The sequence below is a fragment of the Mercenaria mercenaria genome, chromosome 4 (assembly GCF_021730395.1).
Source record: "Mercenaria mercenaria strain notata chromosome 4, MADL_Memer_1, whole genome shotgun sequence".
Lineage (NCBI taxonomy): Eukaryota > Metazoa > Mollusca > Bivalvia > Venerida > Veneridae > Mercenaria > Mercenaria mercenaria.
Window position 1 is genome coordinate 29,506,634 of NC_069364.1, and position 26,453 is coordinate 29,533,086.

At 33.9% G+C, this 26,453-nt stretch overlaps 1 protein-coding gene across 10 annotated transcripts in view; it reads right to left on the minus strand.

The window, feature by feature from the left end:
- Window positions 1-4,147: 4,147 nt before the first annotated feature.
- Window positions 4,148-26,453, minus strand: part of LOC123551355 (putative ferric-chelate reductase 1) — a 40,350-nt gene continuing 18,044 nt past the window's right edge. For 9 of the 10 annotated variants that reach the window (XM_045340219.2, XM_045340218.2, XM_045340226.2 and 6 more), the window contains 11 exons: window positions 26,037-26,129; window positions 25,175-25,325; window positions 24,374-24,487; window positions 23,140-23,255; window positions 22,801-22,887; window positions 20,512-20,592; window positions 20,067-20,166; window positions 14,374-14,514; window positions 9,452-9,507; window positions 6,938-6,994; window positions 4,148-5,620 (listed from right to left, as the gene is read on the minus strand). In XM_045340219.2, the coding sequence (XP_045196154.2) occupies window positions 5,504-5,620; window positions 6,938-6,994; window positions 9,452-9,507; window positions 14,374-14,514; window positions 20,067-20,166; window positions 20,512-20,592; window positions 22,801-22,887; window positions 23,140-23,255; window positions 24,374-24,487; window positions 25,175-25,325; window positions 26,037-26,129 (1,113 nt within the window). In that variant the 3' untranslated portion in view covers window positions 4,148-5,503. The remainder of the gene's footprint in view (window positions 5,621-6,937; window positions 6,995-9,451; window positions 9,508-14,373; window positions 14,515-20,066; window positions 20,167-20,511; window positions 20,593-22,800; window positions 22,888-23,139; window positions 23,256-24,373; window positions 24,488-25,174; window positions 25,326-26,036; window positions 26,130-26,453) is intronic. The other variant, XM_045340223.2, reaches the window with a different exon arrangement.

A 26,453-nucleotide genomic window follows, 5' to 3' on the forward strand; every position in this document is an offset into this window, starting at 1 on the left:
ATTATCAATTGGAGCACACGGCAAAAATACGCAAATTATTGTATGTCTGCACGCATTTAGTGAATAATAGTTATAATATAGTGACTAAGGGTTAGGGTTAATATTACCATGGTTACAAAATATATATATTTAAGACACTCTTCGTTCATATTGTTTGCTGGAGTCAAGTGGTTAAGACAGAACGTATGCAGAAATAAAATCAGTTAATATTAGGAAAACAAGTGAAATATGCACGTGGGAAATTTCGTTCACGTTAATAAATTTCATCAAAGTTTCTTCACAGTATGAAGCACAATTAACCTTAAGGAGGATCTGCAAAAAATAATTCAATCCTGACCAGCTATTTAAAAATATTTGAAATGATGCAAGGAGCAGCACTTAAGCCTTGATTTTACAACTGAGTTCTCTCCGGCATTTATTTTTCTGTCAGTGAGTTAAAGTGATTGTAATAAGTTCTAAAAAAAAAGCACGACTCATCGTAGCATTGGGTGTTACTGGTAAAATAGATATCTCTATTTGAAATAGTTACATCCAATCGTACTGATAAACAGATAACTCGTAAAATACAATAGGCTTGTTATAACAGTTGCTCGATCTGGGATGTTGTATTTTTGCCAGATCGGATCTCACGAGGCGCGCAAGATCTAGCTATTATTATAATGACCCTTTTATTATATACCTCTACCTCTTTGTTTGTTGTTTTGTTTTTGAACGAAAACGTCCATGTTTATCGATATTGAAATGGAACTAAGTGAAGTTTTTTATGTGTGCTATTTATAGAACTGTGTCAGGTTATGCATATTAATGAAAGTAGTCTGACAGTATACAATACGGTATGTACAATACCGAATTTGAAAGGTACAATACGGATTTGTTTTCTGTCTGTTCTTTTTTTAATTGTGAAATACAAGCTGATTTTTTACAGAATTTATAATAAAAAAAAATTATCCTGCATTCGTTTATATCTTGGTAAATATTTTCGAATATCTGTTTTGAAGTTTGAATATTGCTTTAAATTTTGAAGTTTTCTTTTTTAAACTTGAATCTTCGCTTTAGAATTAAAAAAAATGAACACTTGTTTTTAAACTGAATGTCTGTTAAATTTAAATATTAGCTTTAGAATTTAAAGTCTGAATATTTCCTTTTAAATTTGAATATCTGTTTCAAAATTTGAATATATATCATATAAATTTGAATGTCTGTTTCAAAATTTGAATGCCTGTTTTAAACCTTGAATACTTGTTTTAAAATTTGAATACTTGTTTTTTAAGATTTGATTATTGGTTTTTAAATTTGAATATTTACAATAAATGTAGTTACACATGGTATATACAGTATTTTAAATGTACCGATGTCTACAACGCTGTTAGTCCGTTTCCAAATTTTCTACTTCAATATTTGAGAAAGATGATATATTCCAATTAGTACTGAGATCAAATGTTAAAAAAGCTTATATTCTTTTCTTTTTACTACAGTTTTAATGAAACTATACTGCGGCATGTATCCGTTGCCTTTATATATTATATTGTTTTTTTTTTCATTTTTAGACCTACACTAAACATGACGTATAATAGCTTGACGACAATACAAAAATCCTGCTATCTTCTTCCTTACGTCTAACTCAAGAGAAGAGTCGTCCGCTTATGGTGGTATAATTTGTGGCTAAACCCTTTTAGTTTTGATGTTTTCTTTATTAATACACGTGTTCTTTCTCTCTTCTCTTGTTTGTTGTATCTATTAGCATGTATTGTGTAGTACTGTATTGCCTTATTTCTTCAGCAATAAACTATAATTAAAATAAACTGAAAGTTAAGTCCTTTTTTACATGAAACAATATTAGCGGTAGCTGTCATAAAGTTATTGTCAGGTTTCAGGAAATTGTTACAACGACACAGCTATTTCACCGTAGATAAGTTTCAATGCAGAATTTACTAATTTTGAAAAATAGATATTTTGAAATACACTACAATTATTCAAAAGCAATTTCAAATATATGAGTATCTTTGTCAGTCGGTTATCCGATTATGAGTACACAAGCCTTGTTTTCACAGCATTTTGTTTATTACGTAATGTTTATGCAGGTAATCAGATGATATGAGACTAAATATCTACCAAATTGTTTCAGAATCACACAATAATTTCTCCGTAGTCCCAATATGTCTCCCAACATGTGTCGACCATGTTTAGAATCCTATTCGAATACAATCTGCACAAGCCTTTTTTCACATAAAAAGCAAAAGCAACGCAATTTGAGTTGTCAACGCATGATATTCCACAAACAGCTTTGGTGCGTATTTTTTTTGAAACTGCGGATGAACGAGGTGGTGTTAGCAAACACACTTTGCCAGCAGATTTTTTCAAACATTGTTCTCCTCACTGGTATGGTCCGTGTGACGCAGTTATTTTCTTGCAATAAATTAAATGAAACCACCAACACAAAAAGGAACATCGGATACAGTTGTTCCATGTTAACTAAACCCGGTTTCAGAGGCATAGTGATATCAATATTAATACTTAATTTATATTAGACTAATGTATTCTGTCGTCCAGTGTATTTATCCAATTAAAATAAAATGACCGGAGTTACTGTAAATATTAGAACCGATAGACCAACCTTGATAATTAAAAATAAGATCGATCGTAACTAAGACTTGTAAAATAACATGGTTAGGTCAGAAGCAGGTTTTCAGGTCATCTTAAGAAAGTGGTTGTTACAAGAAGTGAAGTTAATCAATACACCATGGTTTTATTTCAAAACGGTCATTGTCTTCACCGACAGCTTAAAAATCAATGTAAAAAGTCCAGCATGTGCACACTTCACTAATATAGTAATTTCGTGCAGTAAGAATCTTTTTTTTTACGTAAAATCAAATGGAGATCAAATACCTTCATTTTTACTCTTTGTTTCCTATAACATGCTTCTGGATTCAAAAACGTTAATTTCGAAAAAGAAATACAACATAACGTTTCAATGCAGCTGATAAAACAAACCGAAACTACTTCCTGTTTACGGGTGTAAAGTTCCCGCGCTTTCTTAAAATGCTACTCACAAAATAAATGCAATAAGAGAATCATTTGTTTGTTTTAATCTGCACTATTATTTGTAAAATATGGCACGCAAGAAAAAGATTCTTTCATTGGTTGTAGGTGGAGATGGGATAACTCCAATCGGGTAACTGTTTACGCAAAAACAGTTACTCTCGGGCCGGATATTTCAATCAGCACCTGCAACTAGTGCAAAAAATCTTATAAATTTACAATGAAAAAAAAACAAATATTATCTAAACATAGTTAACATATCATTGAAACGCAAAAAAAAAAAAAAACACAGTTATTCTGTGATGGGTTTTAGCTTAGTCTATACGCAATTACTAAATCAGGCCGTTCGCATTCTCAGTAAAATGAATATACTATTCAATAATATCGTTTTAATTTGTTATTTGAGAGAACTAAAAAGTGTCTATAGAAGGTACCACAGCGCCGGCATCTGAAATCGCTCAACCCATGGTAATCATATTTTAGAGTCAACCCTTTTATGTTCAAAGGAACTATGAGTAATCTAGTATATACTCTGTAAGCATATTCCTGCTGACCTTTTTTTACATTTGTTTATTTTAGGTTTATTATGAAACAAGTTCTTCAGATTATATTTATCAATTTCGATCACAACTCTTTCTTGGTGGTATCCATCGCCGGTATAAGAGAAGAGGTGGTGGTTCACCTTTCAATGCTGAGCCCCAAGCAACACAGTTACTGGTACAATTTATCCACGTCTTTGGCAAGACGCGATCAGGGAGCGAACCAACGGCCTCTCGCACAAGAAGTGGGGACTCTACCATTAGGCTACTGCGTTTGGTGGACATCCTCATTGAGCTGTTTATGACAATAAGAATACAACAGGCCAACTTTTGAACACATTCATCAGGCTGCCGAATGGTTGTTCTGCTTGTTGTTCTGATGACTGCCATGTGTGAAGAATAGCGGAACTACTTTAAGAAACTTTAGGGAGGTCTGGGCAATGCATTTCAACCACGCTTTTATCAGCGAAGATCTATCGAGTCTTTCATAACAAGACTTTTTTATACAAACATGTAATTTCTTATTGAAATAGCTTTAAATAAATAAACAGTAAATCAAAGGCAACAGATTTAAATTCGACAGCATTTTTATTGTCGTTAACAAAATAAAACAATACATATATTATAAACGATTATTAAGACACTATCAACCTCGGAATAAAAGATGAGACAATGAATAAACTCCTGTTTTAAATCATATATTCAGTTTTACAAATATTTTGAAAAGTCTGAATTTGTTGTACTTCCTTAGCTTGTGGTATATCTAAATAAACTTTTCACAATAATTTATTGCTTAAATTATAATCCGTCATGTCAGTGTTTAGCATAACAGGTAATGCTTAAAAACTCATATAAATCCAGACCTGAAGTAATTTTTAGCTTTACTGTCATGATGAACTTATAGCATGACAGGTAATACTTAAAAACTCATATAAATCCAGACCTGAAGCAGTTTATAACTTTACTGTCATGATGAACTTATAGCATGACAGGTAATACGTAAACACTCATATAAATCCAGACCTGAAGCAATTTATAACTTCACTGTCATGTAAATGTTTGGCTGCAGGTCGCCGAGTCATTTTCAATTGCACTTCGCCTACTTTACGAAATGATAGAAATAATCGAATTCGTCAGTAATTGTAATTCAAACGTGAAAATCGTGTAAGTTCTGAGCAGCAGTTTTTTTCACTAAATAAATCGTGTAATATCTAACATAATGTCGATAGTTTTCGTTTAATAGGAATGTATAAAGTATTAGGATTCTGGGCGTATTTTATACCATACAAATAAAGTCTCTAAATATTATAGCATAATTAAACTTTAATCCCCATATAAATACATTCTTGTAAAATGGCATTTTCTTCTGTACGCGACTAGCGACCAAAGCAGGCAAATTTTCTGCAACGGTATCTACTAAACGACTGTAACCATGCAATGACAAATGTATACAATTAAGGAGAGCAAAAATGCTACAGTCAGTGGCCTGCTACAAGTGTTTGCTATCACTATCTTAAAACAAATCTTGAACAATATTTATCACAGTCTAAAGCTTTGATGTGCATTGTATACCAATACTTTAACAGCTCCTTGCCCCTCAACAGCACTTCAATAATTTGATATAAAGCATGAAATAAGCAGAAAATAAAACGTATACAAAGCCGTCTGTTACGTCTAGAACAAAGAACAAACAAACAAAAAATACAACTAAAACATTTGTTGAACTCTGTATAATGAATTCTGTACAATACTGAGTATTTGCAGATATGTACAAAATCTCTTGAAACAATTTAAAGTAAATCAAATCTGTTCACGATTCAGTTAGATTCCTTTGTTTATTTTTCATAAATAGGCGATCTCTTATATTTTCAATATTTGAGAATATTTTGTGTTTTTATCAATATTTTTTTCAAATTGTGTGGTTATCATTTTACGTGAAAATGTGACGGAATGCATATATTCAAAACAAGAAATGTGGCCGCTGCAACCATGAGAATTGCGTGCACAAACAACACTACGTTGGAAAACTTGCTCGTTTCCTCCTGAAATTAAAAGGAAAATATATCAATTAAATATATATATATATATTTATTAATTATATATTAAATATGTCTTATAAAGAAAGTGTGGCATATCTTCAGATAATAACGTATAATAATCAATGGGTGGCTTATGTAAAAAAGAAAAGATAATGAGTGAAGAGATGCATACATTTTGTACCAGGAATATTCATAAAATTTAGGAAACAAAAATATAATGAATTTCACTTGACCTTTATGACGGTTTGAGAAACTACGTATAATAAGGAAAAGTTAAGGTGAATTGAAAGTACTCGTTACACTGATTTTGTACACTTTTGTTGAAATAAGTAGAAACAAATTAAATTATGTGACATCTGAGAGGTTACAACTGAGACATCATGTGTAACTTAAATTGAGCCGCGCCATGAGAAAACCAACATAGTGGCTTGGCGACCAGCATGGATCCAGACCAGCCTGCGCATCCGCGCAGTCTGGTCAGGATCCATGCTGTTCTCTAACAGTTTCTCCAATTCCAATAGGCTTTAAAAGCGAACAGCATGGAGCCTGACCAGACTGCGCGGATGCGCAGGCTGGTCTGGATCCATGCTGGTCGCATACCCACTATGTTGGTTTTCTCATGGCACGGCTCAATTGATAAAGCCCCAAGAAAATTTCATCTTTATTCTGCCTGCTTTTATCCTTTATTCTACAGATCTTCCAATAACATTCAATGCAATTTAGAAAAGAATCAGATTGACGGAGTCTGAATAATGAAATCTGCAATACTCTGTTCCTCATAGCATCGACCTCTTTTGCAAAGTACAGTTGCGTAGATTTCGTGATCCAAAAGAAAGTACGCGGTGATGGAATTATCACATAAGTATTTTTACACTGCTATCGAGCCAAGATAATAGAAAATGATCTGATTAAATTCAGAATTGTATAATAACACTACAACGTTTTTGTCACAAACAGTAATCGGACAACTCCCAAACCGGTAAAAATGTAATGGAAGGGTTGAGCAGACCAATATTTTCTATATAATCACTTAAAAAATAAATGTTGACAGACCCCTTATTGAATATAAAATGGAGGAGTCATATTATGGGTGGTACATATAGGAATACACAAAAGCAAAAAAAAAAAAAAAAAAAAAAAGAGAACTTAAAAAAGTCGTTACAAAGAAAATGGCATGGACTAAAAGCAAGCTAAAAATATCGACACTGACATGGAATGCCATGGAAATTTTGGAAAGAATGACACTACTAGTATGGGGTAAATTACATTTGTTCTAGCGGGTTCTACTAGCATATTTCTACTCAGTGTTAAGTTGCACGCCTTAGTTTCTTCAGATTCGTCAATGTGTGCCTTTCTGGTAGAAGTCATATGTATACTCTGCAACATAGGTGTGAATATACAGTGTCTTTTTACAATATAAGACCCCAAATTTACGAAAATAATTAGGTTAACTTTGTAAATTTACTTAAGTACGTTAATTTGCTTAAGGTTTTACTTTTCTTAAGCAAATTAACGTAAGTAGTCAATTAACAAAATTAAGCATTTTCGTGAAATTTGGGCCAGGGAATAGTGGCAGGGCCCGTCAGGTAGAGAAACTGCGTCAATATGACTAAAACTTCATGTCGTAATGAAAATGGTCTTGTCAAAATAGGTTACATTCCAGAAGATAATGACTCATACGCTCATTCTCTTGTGTTTGTAAATGGTATGGTTTAAATATGTACTGTTTTGGCTGGTAATTGTAAAACTCGTAGTCCGCGGAGACGTTTTGCCGTAAATGGAAAAAAAACTTTTGGAAAGAGTCATGGTGCAGAATTTCTGACCCATAAACAACCCCACATACTCTGGCATATCTACTACAATAGTGTCAATTTTAGATGATTCATGTTCACGAGCTACTTCTTTACAGCAATAAAACATTTGAAATAAATTATTCCGTGTTCTACTATTGTTAATAATTGTTCCTTTTCTCGTTGACCAATCTTAAGCTAGTACGGAGATTTATTGGGATATGAAACGTATCCAAAAAGAAAAAAAAAAACGGAGGCATTTTGCCACAGACTGTTCCTCTTCACTTGTCTTGTATTCTAAGTGCTTCACTCAGTCCCCGTAAAATTTTTTTTGTGCATAGGTAAATTATTTACACATGCATACGTATGATAATCAAGGTTTCTTAACAAAGAGGCTGAGTTCTTGGACCGCTGCTACTCCTTCAAGATCTTTGTCCATATTTGACTGATTATTTTGATAAGAATTAATGTACAGTACAACACCTCACCCGCTCCCACCCCCACATAAGCTTATGAACATTACTGAATGGTTTCCATGATCTCAGCTTAAACATTTTAGGCTTACTGATAAATACAAACGTTTGTGAAAACATTTCCCTCACAACAGAAATACTTTTTACTACAGATAAAGCTATAAAATAAGTATTCTTTACGTGTTCTTTAAACAAATAAGAGTATTTTATGTTTAACTTATTGTTTTGTGAGCTTAAATATAAAATTTTATGTTGTACTTCATTTGCTTTATTTTATTATGACGCAGTTGCTTTCATTAACTATAGTTTTCAGGATTCTATTTTACTATTTATTCTCTAAAGATTCACCAAAAAGTTAGTCTTTTCCTCAACATTCTAGATATTAAAGTACTTTCTATTTGATCTATGCATAGATCTTTTAGAAACAAGTATAATATAACCTGCATATATATATTGCTTATGAAAGTTGCTCGAAATAGCTTGAGATGTTTTAGATTTATGTATAAGGAAACCCTTTCTGATTTTGTTATCTTTGTAACTAGATCTAAGAATTAAGAGTTAAATATTTTACAGTTAAAGTTTAAGAAGGTAGTTTCTAAAATAATGGAATTAGTTTAAAAAAAAATAGACGAGTGTTGATTTTATTTCAACAAATTGTGGGTATCAGTTCGGAAAGCATATTCATTTCAGTGTTCATTAAGGAGCTTTATTAAAGCTACAAGAATCTAGATATTATAAATTCAAGCACTATGTTCCAAGTATTCATTATGCATAAATATTACATTATGTTTATTTCGCTGAACAAATTTTGTTATGGTTGGAAGTATGTCGCTGGATTTTCTTTCTGGTAGCTATTGGCTCGTAACCATATCCAAATGGCAACATCCAGATGGTAACTACATATTAAATACTATTCATTTCTTATAATTTAATCAGTTTTGTATTCTCTTTCTTTCACACTAACCCTTACCCTGCTAAATTTCTATAATGAACTTTAACATCTTTCAATTTGGACAGTACCATTTACTGCTAAAAGGGGTGCTTACCAAAAAGATACTGGCTGAATGGCGTACAGTGCAGATCATGATCAGACTGCACTGATATGCAGGCTGATCATGATCTACTCTGGTCGCAAAGGCAGGACCAATCTTGTCCATGATAAGGGTTAATCTATTTGACCAAATGTTGTAAATATTTACAGCATCTATGAAAAGGCAAAATGGTCATCCAACAGCGGTTACCGTAGTTGGTAAAAACCAACTTTTTCATGTAGCAAGACAAAGCAAATTTTCCACTGTCAAGATCCGGTAGATGCGCATTTTTGTATAAAAAAAACGTGACGCATATGAACAATCGTGGCTGAATGAGCACTGTGACCACTGGAATGCCCAGACTTTTAGGTCAAAAGATATTGAAACTAGAACTGCAACAGCTCCGTCTTATGAAACGCACTTGAACCATACTTGTTAAAGGTTATAACACAAAGTATACAACGACCATAACTCGATTACTACGGCACTATACTCTACAGGACCGGGCTGGTTAGGATATAAAATACTTATTATACTTACAGCTACTGCTCCATATTTCACACTGTTTGAATTCAATTTCCCATAATTAACTGCACCTGAAATACAGAAATAAGTGCAGGACATGAAAATACAAATAAAACTTGAGAGAGCACTATCTAACGGAAAACTTGCTTCGTACTTGTTTCAAGCCTTGATAAGAAAACTGTGAAACAAACCTAGATGTGTTTCTATAAGTTAACAACGATTGGTGAGATTAATGTCCTTTTTTTGTATTTAAACCTTGTTGTACAAACTGTCTTTTATAACGAACTCGAGGAGAAAAACGTGTAAAACTCAGTTACTGGGCAATGGGGTAACACCATGTTTCATTGCACTTGTCTGTCATTAAAACAATATTGATAACGTTTTCTTATTATGATCTTCTATTGTACAAGAACGTTCACAAACAAAGCTAATAGTAAAATTGTCTGTCAATGAAATTGAGACGTATTACAAAAACCGAATCCTTTAGCTGGTTGGTATGCGCTGTTTAATCATATGTTCAGGAGACCCAAACCTTTGTGCAGTGTCTTTTAAGGATCGGTTATTTTGTCTCCCTTTTCTTTAAATATTCTTTGACGTAACACTCGCCAAAATGTAAGCATGCTTTAACCGGTGAAAAAGGCAAAGCGGGGAGATGACATTATTTAAAAACATTTCTTAAATAAATGTTTTTGTGTGTATGGGGGAAAGGTCGAAATGTTTTTGCCGCATATCAGTTTATCAGCATGCAACATTTTGACCGCCGAAACCAAACAACAAGTTATATCCAGACATTAAATAATTTGAAAACAGATCTAGTCTGTACCTCATTCACGCGACCTGATACTTTCTCTGTTGACTAGCCATCCTTGATTTTATCTAAGAAGCGATGTAGTGAGCACCTTATCCGATGTTAAAAGTCTTTTGTCTAGTAATCATCGCATGTTTTACGGAATTATATATTTCACATCAACATGTAAGCCGTTATCAACGACTTTTTTCGAGTCACCCACTGGCGATATAGAAACAGTTAAGCTGTTTAAAAGTTTAATAATTTCCCATAATATTCTCAATGCAGATCTACAGCGTATCGATGCTGCACCTTCAGGTTTATATTTTTCAACCTCATTTACAATTTTCTGTCATATTTTGCAAACATGCAAATGTTTGATAGTTTCCTTTTATTCTCTGATTTGTTAAATACCTTTGCTACTTTTTGGTGTTATTTCTTTTTCACATTCTGTACCTATGATATATGTATATTGAGCTCTAGAGGTTTAGATTTAATTTCTAAATAAATTTTGTACGGTGTCAAGTATAAATTCTACTGATTAAAAGAGCTTGTCGAAACTTGTTTCTACCTTCTGTCAGTTTTGCACATGCAGCTGTGCTTACTACCGATTAATACATAGTATAGATACATTAGCTGGACAGATTCAAAAATTACATTTAAGGGTCCATAGCTCCGTAAATCATTATCCCAGTGGGATGTTTCTAAGGTATGAACAATAAAGCGTAGTATCAATTACTCCAGTAACGTTTCATTGAAATCCAGTCAGGAACTTGGAGATAAAGAACAGACGAGTTAAATACGGACGGATGAACAGGAAGATAAGGGCCGAAGGTAACACTAAAATTATTATACTGTAATGTTTGTTAGTGGCAATTAAACCTTTTCAAAACTGCCTATTACAGTCATTTAACGTTGACTTTACGCAACTGAATACTTAGATTATTATTATTTATTTAATATCCTCCACAATGTGAAGATTACATATAGAAGAAGTATACAAAAGTATAACAAGATAAAGAAACATTACAAAGTACAAACTTCAAGTCATATCAACACATATAAATCAAATACATTATTAAACGATCATTCTGCAAACAAATGTAGATACAAATATACATAATATAAAGAAGAGCCTGTATAAGAGGTTCAAAAATGACTTATACTGACCTAAACCTATACTGAAATAAACCTAAACATGAACACTTATGTGATTTAGGATGCGAGTATTCCAATAAAAGTAGGTAAGAAGCCAACAAAATACTTTCAGATATGCCCGTACAACAAATTTTAACATAATTATGTCTACATGATTGTTTATGTAAACTTGTACAATTCTCATTATTTACAGCTCTATTCTTTATGCTAATAAATAAAGCTAATAAGACATACAGTCATGTATACCAAAAGTTATATATTAAGAGAACTATTGTTCTTTTATAACTGCTTTCTGAATATCTTACGACACATTTATATCATACTTAACTGAGAAGCATACTTGAACTTAATTTTTTTAAAAAAAAAAAGCAACTTGTATGTAGCACTACCATTTAACCACTTGCCGAAACGAAACACAAGAGGCCAGAATGCTAACAAGTTCTTCTCCTATCAATGCTGCAACCTTCATCTTAAATCCTCTAAAACCTTATGCAAGACTTTCAAAATTCTAATACTTTTAGGTGATATCCTGCATTCATCATCTACAACGTCAGTATTAATAAGGTCAAACAGAATTATTTGAACTTGTTTTGCCGGGTTTTGTAAGACGAATTCTCGGAAAAAGCTCAACCCATAATCATCTACTATAATACTCCATAATTTCATAGTGTCGCCTATGTTTCCCTGACAATGGCAAAGCATGTGAGTCAAAAGATCATTTACTAAACTATTGCATTTTAAACAAGTCTGAGGGAATGTTCGTGAATAGAACCTTCCTATGGCTTTAACGGCGGAAGCACAATAAATATACATACTCGGTATTATTTTACTTATTTTCCATAAAGCACATGGCTCATTCACCCTAAGAAGACAGTCGGCTCGATGCTCTTCTTCATCGTTACACAAACTGTTTATAGTGTCAAGTCCTGAACATAGAATAATGTTCTGTTTAAGCATTTGTTTCCACTTTTGTTTCGACGGAAATAATCCAAGAGAAACATATCTTACCAAAACGTGGAATAGATTATATTTCTGTATAAGCCTATAAATATCTGGTATATACCCCTGTGTCTGTGTATCATAGTTAATAAAGCGAATTAACCTGTTAGTAAACACTAGTTTCGCAAGGTAATGTATAGGTAGTCTGCACAGCTGGCCAAAAAATTGCAATTTCTTATAATTAATTTCACTTTCAATTGACGTTGAGCCGATAGCACTTAAAGTAAAGTCTGTGCTGGTACTATTTGGTAATTGCTGGATAAACCTTAGGCAAAATCTGTGGGATCTCTCAAGTTGAAGTAAATCTGTAGACGACATATTATTCCACAGCTCACACCCATATAAGCCTTTTGGTAAAACCACCGCTTTGTAAATTTTATACAATGTGATACAGTTCAATCCCTCTGGGTGCAATCCACTATTAGAAATTCCTAAAAGTGTGCCTCTCAATTTCACACCAGCCTCATACATTAGCTGTCTAGTGCTTAAATATCTGTCTGTCTTAATGCCTAAATGCGTATAATCTAGAGTCATTTTTATTTCGCTTCCGCCTATGGACCATACTTCCGGTTTCGAGTAGAAACTTGGGGTTTCATTGAATACCACAACTGCACATTTACTGGCATTATATTCGTAGCTCCACTGACGGGAATATGTATAACATATGTCAAGCATAATGCTTAAGGCCCTACTTGAATATGATATGAGCGTCATGTCATCTGCCACAGTTGGTGATGATATATTCATGTTATACATGCACATTCCGCAACCACTTTCTTGCAGCTTTATGATTAAATCATTTATGAAAAGAAGATAGAGTAGTGGCGAGCTTTTGCCCCCCTGGCGAGTGCCTTGTTCTACTTTGAACCATTCCGATGCAAAGTGTTGATTTTTTACACAACTGGTCATATTTGTGTACAGTTCAGAAAATGCTTAAAGTGTTGTAGAATCTAGCCCACTTTGGGTGAGTTTGTAGAGGAGTGAAGAGTGCCACACTCGATCAAACGCTTGCTTTGCGTCTAGAAAGCAGATATGAAGTTTGCTAGAATTTTCTTTGCTAAACCAAATGGATTCTCTTAACACAAAAGATGTCATTAAGCAGCCAAGCTTTTCCTGGAAGCCACCTTGTTGTGGACTTAAGCTTTGTAAAATAAAAGGTTTTGTTCTTTCTACGAGTACCATTTCAAATAATTTAAGAACAGTTGATGTAAGTGTTATTGCACGGTAGTTGTTAGGATCGTCCCTGTTCTTATTCCCACCCTTGTGCATTGTCACGATAATTCCACGTTTCATTACGTCTGGTATATATGCATTTCGAAGCATACCGGTAAACAAGGAAGCCAGTATAATTGATACAAACGCACCGCCATATATTAGATGTTCATATGCAATGTCATCAGCTCCAGATGCTTTTCCCAACGGGCATGTTTGCAACATACTTGTAATCGATTCCGGCACAATCTTGACATTTTGATCCGGTACAGACCTGTTTAATGTTTCGCGTACTTTCTCTTCGACAGTTGTCTTCCAGCTGGAGTCATACGTGGAGTCAGCAGTAGGTGTATATAGTTTCTTAAAGTAGTGTCCCCATTGTTCTGTAATTTCCTGTTGGTCCCAAAATACCGTGTCATTAAATTTCATACCGGCGCCTAATTTACGGTATGACTGTTTACGTCTATTATTAACTAATTTCCAAAACATGCGCGAGTCAAGCTCTGCAGTTTGATCGATTTCCCTGTCTAGTTCTGTCATGTATTGTGCCGTGCAATATCTGTGGTATCTTCTAAATTCGCGTTTGGCCGACGCTAAAATTATTATACTGTAATGTTTGTTAGTGGCAATTAAACCTTTTCAAAACTGCCTATTACAGTCATTTAACGCTGACTTTACGCAACTGAATACTTAGATGTGAAACACTACTTTATAACGAAAATGACAACATTTATATTAGAACAGAATAACATATTATGTATCGATAAAGCATATATCATACCTGTGGAAGTGATTCTCCGTCTATGAACTTCTAATATAAATTGGACAAGCACGAAAATCACGGAATAGATGATCATCACATACATAGCGTATTCGTCAACCTTTGCTTTGCTAAGTTTGATCCCAAAGAAGATTGTAACAACTAAAATATATAATCAAATTGTTATTTGGAAGATTGGAAATGAATTTTCATATTCAATTTACTTTTTCTTACGTTTCAGTTCGAGTTAACAGTAAACTTAAATTGACGAATGCCTTTTAAATTTATTTTGTCAGCTTGCAGCACTTCAATGAAAATGCGTATTTGTCGAAGGTTTGTGTTTTTTTATATAGCAATATGTAGGCATAAGTAATAAAGATTAATACGATTTCACCATTACTAATCATACTTGTCAGGTATTACAACACCTGTTCATAAATGTGACATTTTGATATTTTGATATACTAGTAAGCAAAACTGCAGTAGATCTATCTTCATAACAAAATGCTAAGTGATAGTTCATTTTATTATCGGCTTGAAAAAAGTTAATTATTACCATAAATAAACAAACAAAAACAATCTGAAGCAGTTTTTAATGGTAAACTAATCACATAGGAAGTCTGTAAAACCCTTTGGAAGCAAAGAGTGCAACCAAGAAGAATAATAGCAGACTCGGTTTGATTGAGTCTGTTCATGAAAGGTAATGTGCAACACCTCTCACGCCCTCTAGCACCGGCTTCAGCGGAACTCTATTGCACATATTTTTTTTTATGTTGAATGGACTCTATGATCCCAAAGGACCAGAAAATATAACAACACTGAATCCAAAACTAAAACCGTTTTTATCTTCTATTTAATTGTGATTGTGTTATTGCAAGGGAAGTAAACAATATCTGCTTGTGGGTACGTGCCTAAGGCAAGAATTGTCATTCTTTGTGAACGCAACAATAAAATAAATAGTAGAAATAAAAATCGTTGAAAATTTTAGATTCCATCTGTAAAATATGTTTAAAATATGTCTATGCCACTCGTGAAAATATTGCATCTGGTGTTCGCTTGTGAAAGATGTTTCAATTTTACACAGAAACGAACTAATATCCTCTATATCGCCCGTCAGTTATTACAATGTTCACGAGTGGCAGAGCTATAATTAAAAACATGTACGATAAACTGTGTTTAATGAGAAATTGCATTGTGAACTTGCACTTTACACGTGTCTATAGTGCACAAGTGTTTCAGGTTATTTCATACACAAATGTGTCATTTACATATGTTGCACATATTGTGATCAATATTGCATTAACTTGAAATGTACTTAATTTATTCCACCAAAGTCGAACGCAAAAAGAAAAGAAAGTATTTTTGAAAACAAACATATTTTTGGTAATTTATTCATCATAGTGTTGAACATTGTTCTATACGTTTAGGGGAAAGCCAATCTTGACATTTTTTTAAAAAAAATAATCCTCAATGAAGCGAAGCTTGAAAATTCAAAACAAAATACATCAGTAAATATATTCGTACCATAATATATTCGTAAATGTCAATAATCAAGTAAATACCATTTATCTTAACATCATGAAAACTATGTGCTCCCTTATAGGCAAATTACAATAAAAAGAAAATTGGAAAATACATGCTTTCCAAAAAGAAAAGAAAAAAAGGAAAACACAAAAAAAAACCTCACTTGTGTCCTTTGGGATCATGGAGTCCATTCAACATATGTGTAACAGAGTTCCGCTTCGCTTAATCCAGTGTTAGGGGGCGTGAGAGGTGTTGTACATTTCATTACCTCTCATGAACAGACTCAATCAAACTGAGTGTGCTATTATTCTTCTTGGTTGCATTCTTTGCTTCCAAAGAATCTTTTTACAGATTTTTTTTCAAATTCATTCTTACTTCTTGACAGAATTCTGTAAACTTTTATTGATAGACTTTTTCAGAGTTTTATCTTAGGTAGACTCTAAGCAGTGATTTATTTATTTATTTATTTGGGTTTTACGGCGCACCAACACAGTGTAGGTTATATGGCGCCAAACAGGACTAAAGATTTTGGTTTCACATCTCATTTACATCGAAGATTCAACTGTCCCCCCATCACTGTCCCCCATCATTAATACATATAAATCAGAAGTTTGTTTGCAATATAGGAGTCCCGTTAACTATCAAAGTGTATCAGAAATGTTCTCCAAATTGCAAAACAATACACACAAATCGATTATTTTTGGGTATCTATTTCCTTCCCAACTGAAATATTTCAGTGCTTGGTTAATGAATTACAAAACTGTGATACATTTTTATAGACCATCTCTCAAAGAAACAGACTTTCGGTTTTTACGTAATGCCCTTTATAAATAAAGGAATTGATAATCAAATACTTCACCAAGCTGTGAACTTTGTTCTAGAAACAGAAGAAGAAAATGCATTATGTGAACTTATCCCATGGGACCTCCTACATCAAAGATTGAACTTCCTTTATTTTATTGCTAAAACACCTGATTACTTTATTATATGAATCTTTGTATTAAATTAATTGACAGTTCATATATAATTTAAACTAATTCACAATTAAGTAAACCGCTGGACCAAGACAGCAGGTCCAAATCGGTTTAATTTACTTGCTGAATATCTCTCGCATAATTCGTGTCAAACCAAAGCAATAAAACACCCATTAACGCCCCCTTGGATGTCCTCATTATAATTATGCAGATTCTGGGAATCAAATGCTAAGCTGACGGTTAAGAAATAACGTGACTAAATCTATTTCCTGGCATTTTTTATCAAAAAGGGGTGTTATCAGGGTAAAATGTCAAACGTCAACTTCTATCCTGCAAATTGACCAAATACTGGTTTTATGTTGAATTATTCATTTTTGGGATATGAGTGAGTGCAGTATGTTGAAATGATATAAAATCAAAACAATAATATGAATGTCCAAAAAATATTACTATTTAATGTGACCTATATAAAATGAACCTGTCATCTAGCAATCGAATAGCACATGCATAAACATATTATATGTGTAGGTCTGACGGTTTATAAAAAAAAAAAATAGCTTATATTTTTTTTTTGAAGTGTACGATCGGAGTAAGGAGAATCCAACACTAAAAGTAATGCATCTTAGTACCAAGTTAATTTATTTCATAAAGGACGCAATGCTTCTTTGTATCACGTTAATTAAATTTATTAAGGACGTAATATTTCTTTGTACCACGTTAACCCTTACCATGCTGGATACGATTGACCAGTGTAGATCATGATCAGCCTACACATCCGTGCAGTCTGATCATGATCTACACTGTTCGCTATTCAGCCAGTATCTCTTGGGTAAACACCCCTTTTAACAGTTAGTGGTACTGTCCAAATCGGAAGATAGGCAAGTTCATTATAGAAATTCAACAGGATAAGTGTTAATTAATCTTATAAAGTACGAAACATATTGGTCTCATATTTCATGACTGAAAAAAAAAAAACAGTATGCAAACAAACTGTTTCATAAGCGCTATATAGCTATGTTAAGTACCAATTAAAGAAATTATAGAAAAAAAAATACACCTGTACACTACAGATAATTACTTTAATTAATACAGTAACTAATTAATCATTTGATCCGACCCTTATAGTGACAAAATAGGTTAAGGTTAGATGATCAATAGTGTGCACCTGAACGTCTATGAATAACACCAAGTACAGGTATTATAAGACAGTACATTTTTTTTTTGTTATTTAGCATAGCGGTCTAGATTCTTTGTCAAGAATAATCAGTTTTGTTATTGCAATTAATTTCATTAAAAAAAACGTGACTTGCAGCGAAAAGATTATACAGTAAATATTCTAAATGTTATAAAGCCTTTTCTTATGATTTGACATTGTTTACTACTCTTTAGTCCTTTCTAACTTAACTATTGTCCTCTGATTTGGCATTTTCGCTCTGAGACTAATACTAAAAAACAAGAAAAAAATTAAGAACGAGCTCTTCCTTCGTTTCATTTATGATGATTATATTTCAGACTACGATTCTCTCCTTGTTAAATCTAAATTGCCAACATTGAAAATACGAAGGCTGAGAACAATGGCTCTGGAAGTTTTTAAAATTGTAAACAAACACGGTCCGGCCTACTTGCATGACTTAATTAAAATCAAAGAAAATTATTATTCTTTTAGGTAAACCAATACAGCAATGTTGCCTGAGGTAAGAACTAAAAGTTACGGAGTATCTCTTTTCGTTCCAGTGCACCAAAGCTGTGGAATTCGCTTCCCCAGTATTTCAGTGAGGAGACGAACTTTCATCACTTCAAAGGTACATTAAATTAATGCATGGAACGGTGAGAGCTGCCCCTGTTCTTCTTGCTTGTAGTTCAAAGTCGTCGTTTTATTTTTTAATTGCCCTTTGAGTTTGGCTTGCATGTTTTTAGCTTTCCTTTGTTTTATTCCCAGGTTTGCTCTGATTTAGCCTGACCATGTATGTGCTTTTTTTATTTGTGTACTAGCAACCCGTAGATTTAATATTACTATTTATTTACAGGAAACTTTGTCTACAGTCACTGATGTTTTATGTTTTACTACATGTATGTTATGTTTTCTATGCCGGTAAAAAGCTATATACGTACCTTATGTTATTCTGTTTGTACATTCGTAAACTGACTTTAAATAAATGTTGTATTGTATTGTATGTTATTGTATTGTATTGCATTGCATTGTACTCTGTATTGTACTGTGTATTGTATTGTATTGTATAGTATTGTTTTGTGACCTGTTGTTTGACTTCAGATGACCGATTTCTGAATCTGTCCTTGTGACATTATATCCCACCCAGTCACATTATACTGCCACCTAGCATTATCCTCTTAATGCTGAGCGCCATGCGAGGAAGGTAATAGTACCATTGTCTTACGCCATTGGTATGACGCAGCTAAGGATCAAACCCAAGACCTCCCGCACTCGAAGCGGGCGCCTTACCACTTGGCGACCGAGGCGGTCTTTCCTGACTTTAAACATTTATTAGAGATAGATCCTAATTTTTTAAGATAGAAAGACATTAGATAAAGTCTAGAAACTGAGTTCTTCAAATAGCCAAAATGATTTTACCAAATTTTTATGTGAAATTTATGAAGGCTGTGTTTGCAACAATAACTGATGTTTTAATATTGTATTTAAAGTCTAAGGCAAGTACTTTCAAGCAGAGATATCTATTAGTTTACTTTCCTTGCAATTACACAACTGAGTGGAGAGTGAAAAGCGTATCGGTTTTAGACACAATATCATAATTTGTTTATCAACAAAGACAATTAGAATATTATCATATCTGTTTGATTTACCCTTAAGGAACTGCTTCAGATGTTTTTGTTAGCTTATTTATGGTACCAAAAAACTTTTAACAAGCCGATAATAAAATGAAATATCACTTACTATTTTAAAGTGAAGATAATAAAGTTTTGCTTGTATTAAAATTAACAAGCCGATAATAAAATGAAATATCACTTACTATTTTATAGTGAAGATAATACAGTTTTGCTTGTATTAAAATGTCACATTTATGAACTGGTGTTGTAATACCTGACCGGTAGGATTAGTAAACTTTAAAGTGCAATTATATTGATCTGTATTTCCAATGCTTACATTAAATTTTATAACCAAGAGATGAAATGATAATAATCACTGACATAAAGACACTCAAAGTGAAAAAAAGTATACAGTTCGGGTTTGGTACTTACCTGCAATTATGTGCGCTGCTGTTCCAACACTGAAATGTGCCCAGTTAAAAACTGGTCGATTTTTGTGGTCTGGCGATGGACGAAAGAAGGCCATGATTGGCTGTAAAATAGAACAGATTAAATGAGCACATCGATGCCGAGGCTCACGTCTTCTCCCAAAAATGCATATGGACACAGAGCAATGAACTTATGCAGGATGGCTTATACCACTTAATGTACCGTCTTCCAGCTACAGATTCTGATACCGACAACTCCTGCTAAATCGATAAGCAAGATGTCTTTTACAAGAAAGGTTACCCACACAACTTCAGAATGCATTATTAAATATGACGGACATCACGTAACGCTTTTCAATATGAATTTGTGTTAAATGTCTTCCTATTTGAGGTTAGAAAATGTTTGGTTAATTTGACATGCATTTAGCTTGGGATATCTGGTTACTCACATTTAGTAGTGTAAAAGCTGTGACGATTATTCCAAGGTACGGATGTGCCTTTGTATATTCTCTGCCTGGCTCTGCTGATATCTGAAAGCAAATAATTACGGATTCTGTTCAACTAAATGAGGGAAAGCAAGTATTGCTTTGTGACACTCGGTTTTAAAGGTAATCTTCTAAAACAAAATGTGACTAGTTAAAATGAGTACGCCCTTTATATTAGTTTTTTGCTAAGGACACAAATGTATTTGACTGTCTGGATCATTTCCTATTGGATGAATTGCTGTTTTACATTACAATATCAGTTTGACAAGGCGGTCGGAGCCTCCGTGGCAGAGTGAAGGCCGCTGACTTTAGATCACTTGCCCCTCACTGATGTGGGTTCGAGCCTCACTCGGGGCTTTGAAATCTTTATGTGAGGAAGCCATCCATCTGGCTTACGGAAGGTCGGTGGTTCTACCCTGGTGTCTGCCAGTAATTAAATAATGCACGGAGGGGCAGCTTGGGTCTCACTCCGCAAACAAAGCTGGAAAGTCGCCATATGACATAACTTCGGTGCGACGTTAAACCTAACAAATACAAAACAAACAAGAGCTGTCACAGGAGACAACACGCTCGACTATTTCGATGCTGGATAGTAAAACTGGGCACATCTGAGGAAACTAGAGCTGTCACTGGAGTGTTTAATGACTCCAATTGTGGATGAAGATATTGCACAATAGCCTGAGTCTATGTCAAAAATATTAACTTAAGGTAATAAGAGAGGTAAAGATAAAATGTATCAGAACATTATCTAAGTATCTCCTAAGCAAAAAGGGGCATAATTCATAAATATTGGTGCCAGAATTACGCACCTTGTGTCATATGGTGTGGGTGATGATGTTGAACAACTATTTTAATTTTGAATCAAATCCATTCACTAATAACAGAGACAGAGTGAACGTGCATCAAACCTTTAACCTAAAATTCTAAGTAAAAAGGGGGAATAATTAATCAAAAATTGGTCCCAGAGTTATGCACCTTGCATCATATGGTGTGGGTGATGATGTTGAACAACTATTTTAAGTTTGAATCAAATCCATTCAGTAATAACAAAGACAGAGTGAAAGTGCATCAAAACTTTAACCTAAAATTCTATGTAAAAAGGGGAATAATTCATGAAAAATTGTGCCAGAGTTATGCATCTTGTGTCATATGATGTGGGTGATGATGCTGAACAATTATTTTAAGTTTGAATCAAATCCATTCAGTAAGAACTGAGGTAGAGTGAAAGTGCACCAAAACTTTAACCTGAAATTCTAAGTAAAAAGGGGGAATAATTCATGAAAAAATGGTGCCAGAGTTATGCATCTTGCGTCAATGATGTGGGTGATGATGTTGAACAACTATTTTAAGTTTGAATCAAATCCATTCAGTAATAACAGAGATAGAGTGAAAGTGCATCAAAACTTTAACCTGAAAATCTAAGTGAAAAGGGGGGATAATTCATGAAATATTGGGGCCAGAGTTATGGCCCTTATGTCAGATGATGTGGATGATGATGAGGAATAAGTTTTTCAAGTTTGAATCGAATCCATCAAGTAATTACAGAGATAAGTTGAAAAAAGAGAAAGTGTAAAAAAAACTTTAACCAAGGTGGGGACGCGGAAAGACGCCGACGCCGACGCGGGGTCCAGTAGGGTAGCTCTCCTTATACTTCGTATAGTCGAGCTAAAAATTATTGACGTCATAAAACCTTCAATGTATCTGAATATCAGTACTAATCATCTGCAAGGTCCCGAGTCGGACACATGTTCCGAGTGCATAAGGAGATGGAGGACGAATGTCCGAACATGTACCTGTAGTCAATAATCGTGTTCAGTTAAAACTTATTGTTTTATATTTAAGCTGTTGAGAATCAAAAAAAAGCAATATGGATTTATAGAATTCATAACTTTATCATGACATCACAGTACATTAGGGGTTCTAATTGACCAATCAGAGAGCTGCATTTTCAAGTACCTGCCAGTTTCACTTGGTATAACAAAAGTATATTTACCATGAACATATAGTGACTTTAGAAATAATATCACACTATTTTAGAAATCAAATTAAATGTTTCTGCACATGCCCAGATGATGCTACAAACAACAAAAATTTGAGGTTCCATGAAATAATATCAATTTGATACTTCATTTTAGTTAAAGTTTGAGATTTACACAGTGAGTCTATGATAAAGTCAGAGTAAAATTAATCATTACCCAAGTGAATAAGTATCATTCCACAATGTTTTGGACATGTTAAAATTATGAATAATACCTTGCTAAACCCTCCAACTTCATAAAATATAGCAACAAAAGCTACAACGACACACAGTACCACTACAAACATCAGTGTCCTATGTACCTGAAATTACAGTCTACATGTACTTGTTTTCTTGTGTGCGTTATGTAGGTCACAGAATAAACCGTCTTAAATGTTTGAAATGTTATCTCAATGTACTTTACTGTCATAAAAGATCTTTTATTAGGAATTTCGCTCAACAAATCTCTTGTATGCAAGCTGAGACAAAAATATCAGATCAAATTCGCCCAATGACAATAACAGTTCACATACTGAAGTCATTAAAAACAGTATAATTATAATTCAATCACCTACCGCGAACCAATATCTAACGCCACACAACATTTTGCTCTGCATCATAGATTTACAATGCCTAGCTACCACGACGCCAACACTCGAACAGAGGACCCATGCCAGAACCATTAGTGATCCTGTGAAATACAGACTTTCAATTACATACATATATATATACAGATTGATGGTTAACATAATTTGACCATTATCTGAATCGCTGATCAGTTTTGGGACTAGTCTCATAAATATTCTATATCTTTGTAGCTCATTTCTATAACCTTTGGCAATGGACTGACATCGTATCAGAAGACGCAGTCATGACATCAGTACGACTCGAAGCGCCACATCCGGGTTGACTATTCATATCATATGTAACAGATATCACACTGACTTTTTAGGACTTGAAGACCCTCGAGGTGGACAATCTACTCTGGCTTTCATGAGTAATATATCTAAAAACTCCCCGTAGCGATTATTTCCATTAGCTGTGCGTAACCATTGTCACATCGAGTAGAAAATCTTCACTTCCTTAAGAAGATTGTTTAAGACAAAATACATGAAAACTGAATGTAATTCTGTCTTTTGCCACATGTATACTTTAACATAAGAATAATTTTTATAATGGCGACTCAGGAATTCTTGAAGAGTTATTACTTAATAAATCAAATGAAACACAAGTAACTCGAATACCGCCATATAGATCTATTAATAATGATGATGTTACGAACAATGAATTATAGTCTTAAAGTATACGTCGTACACCCGAACATTTTCATATGCAAAATAAATGAGCCGTGCCATGGGAAAACCAACATAGTGGGTTTGCGACCAGCATGGATCCAGACCAGCCTGCGCATCCGCGCAGTCTGGTCAGGCTCCATGCTGTTCGCTTTCAAAGCCTATTGTAATTAGAGAAACTGTTAGCGAACAGCAAGGATCCTGACCAGACTGCGCGGATGCGCAGGCTGGTCTGGATCCATGCTGGTCGCAAACCCACTATGTTGGTTTTCCCATGGCACGGCTCAAATGTCAACTGCTTACTTCTGATGCTATGTTAATTCTAACGATAGAAACTACTCATTCCTTCTATCAGGAATTTAGACTGTATAAAAAAGCAGATCGCTACGCATTTCCTTTCTGCTCACAATCAATCGTTCAGAACATGGAAAAAAATGTAAATATACGCACATATACTAGAATAAGAATAAATCATGGTTTATCCGATATTTTAAAGCACAGAAAGTCAGCCATATACCGTGTAGTTTAATCAGAGGCGTGGCTGAATCCGATTCTTTAGAAACTTTGTTGGACAGAAAGTTTACTTTGCTGGAGCTCGCCTTTGGAAGTTTCGTGTGCTGCTGTTTTATACCTAATAAGGAAAGAGTATGACACTTAGATGTCTGTGTTTGAGTAGCAAAAATGTATTTCCTGTAAAGTTGACAGTTTCCGTGACTATAGAACAATATCTTCTATTTGATGTTCTAACATTTATTCTGTTTTTTCATGAATAAATCAGTTAGATACCATTGCGAGGGATGATCAGTTGAGTAATTAAGAAAACACTAACAGACATGCAAAGATATATGAAAGCATACCGTGACACTTGAATTAGACAAACTATCAATTTGAGAAAGAAAAATGTTACTATATGCAGAATCTGAGAATAAACATCAACTATCACTAAATATTTGTGAGTTTAGAAACATCTGGAGAATCCCTACCTGCAATTAATTAAAACTGTCATATCAAAGGAAAATAAGACTAAGCAATACAATTTATGAGTCTACCCCTCCCGCAAATATCTCTAGGAGAATTGATTTTGATCAAATGCTCACAATTCTCGAAATAAGCAATCAACTGTTTGTTCTTACGACGTTTTATATCTAAGCTATCTCGAGAAACCATATACCTAAATAGATGAATAAACCATTTGCAAAACTGAAAGACCGGCATGTTGGTACAATGCCGGTTATACTGACAAAACAGTCGGACAGACCTTGCATGAAATTGAAAAACCAAAATTTTAAACGAAATGTAAGTCGTGAAATCTTTGTACCGTTTACAACTGGTCCTGTTCCTACTAGAAGATATGCTTCGTCTTTTAGATTCATAAAGTCGGATACGTTCATTGAAATTTCACGAGTAAATGAACAGGCTATTTTCCCGTCTCGAGCAGTTCCTTGCATATTTGAAAGGCCCATAGTTTTCTAGAAATAAAATAATTACCATTTTAATTATTTCCATCAAACAATGTCATCCTTAAATTACAAATTGTTCTTTAAAAATTGTGTTATCCAGCTTATGTCGTAAACAATGTTTACGCAGTATTTGTAAGTTTTGACTGATAATAGTGACATATCCAAAAAAAAACACACACAAAAAACCAGTGAAAATGCCAGTTGTCTTCATTCTGCATGTTGCTTCTTGTAATGTATATTAAATATATGGGTATGTAATAATTAAACGACTCTGATAGCTACCTTTATCAGCACAAATCTACTAATTCAATGCATTATATGGGAGTCCCGCTTAAACCGGTGCTTGCATACATCGTTACCTCTTGTGAGCACTTACGTTTTGTAGCTTCCAATTTTATTAACTCTTAAAGTGTCAACTTGCGACCCGAACTTGGCCCAGTTTTATTATATTTTCTGACCCTTTCGGACAATATAGAATGCTCAATATTTTCTTAACAGAGTCGTGCTTAAGGCGATGCTAAGAGGCGTGAGAGGTATTGCACATTTCATTGCCTTTCATGAACAAATCAAATCATACCAAGTCTGTTATTATTTTTTCTTGGTTGAGTTCTATGCTTCCAAAGGACTTACTTATAGATATTATTCTATTAAACAAGGAAGAATTAATTTCTTTTGTTATATTGCACGTGCACGCAAACAAAAAATGACCAGTACACTTACACTTTGATACATAACGTTCGAATAGCCTTCATTATGAGAAGATTCTACTGTAACGCCGTTTCCTGAAAGACACGCTATTACATTGGTTTCGTCCTGAAATACGCAAAGAAAAAAGTTGTTTCCATAAAACGTAACAAACAATGTATATATGTATCAGGTTATATTCAGTGTGTGGTGTTATGTTGCAACAAAATATTTTGTAATTGATATTTTTTTTCTCAAAATTAGAACCGTCCTTGTTTTAGTTCCTTGTTTATTTACTTTGTCGATTTTGTGCATTTAGTATGTGTATGAAAGTTGTCTCTATTAGCCGATATGAATGCATAACAAGAGCACCGCCTTGCGGGTGCTGACGCTCATCTGATTTTTTGTATAAAAGAAATATTGTCCTACCCATGATTTTCTAAGTCTAAAAAG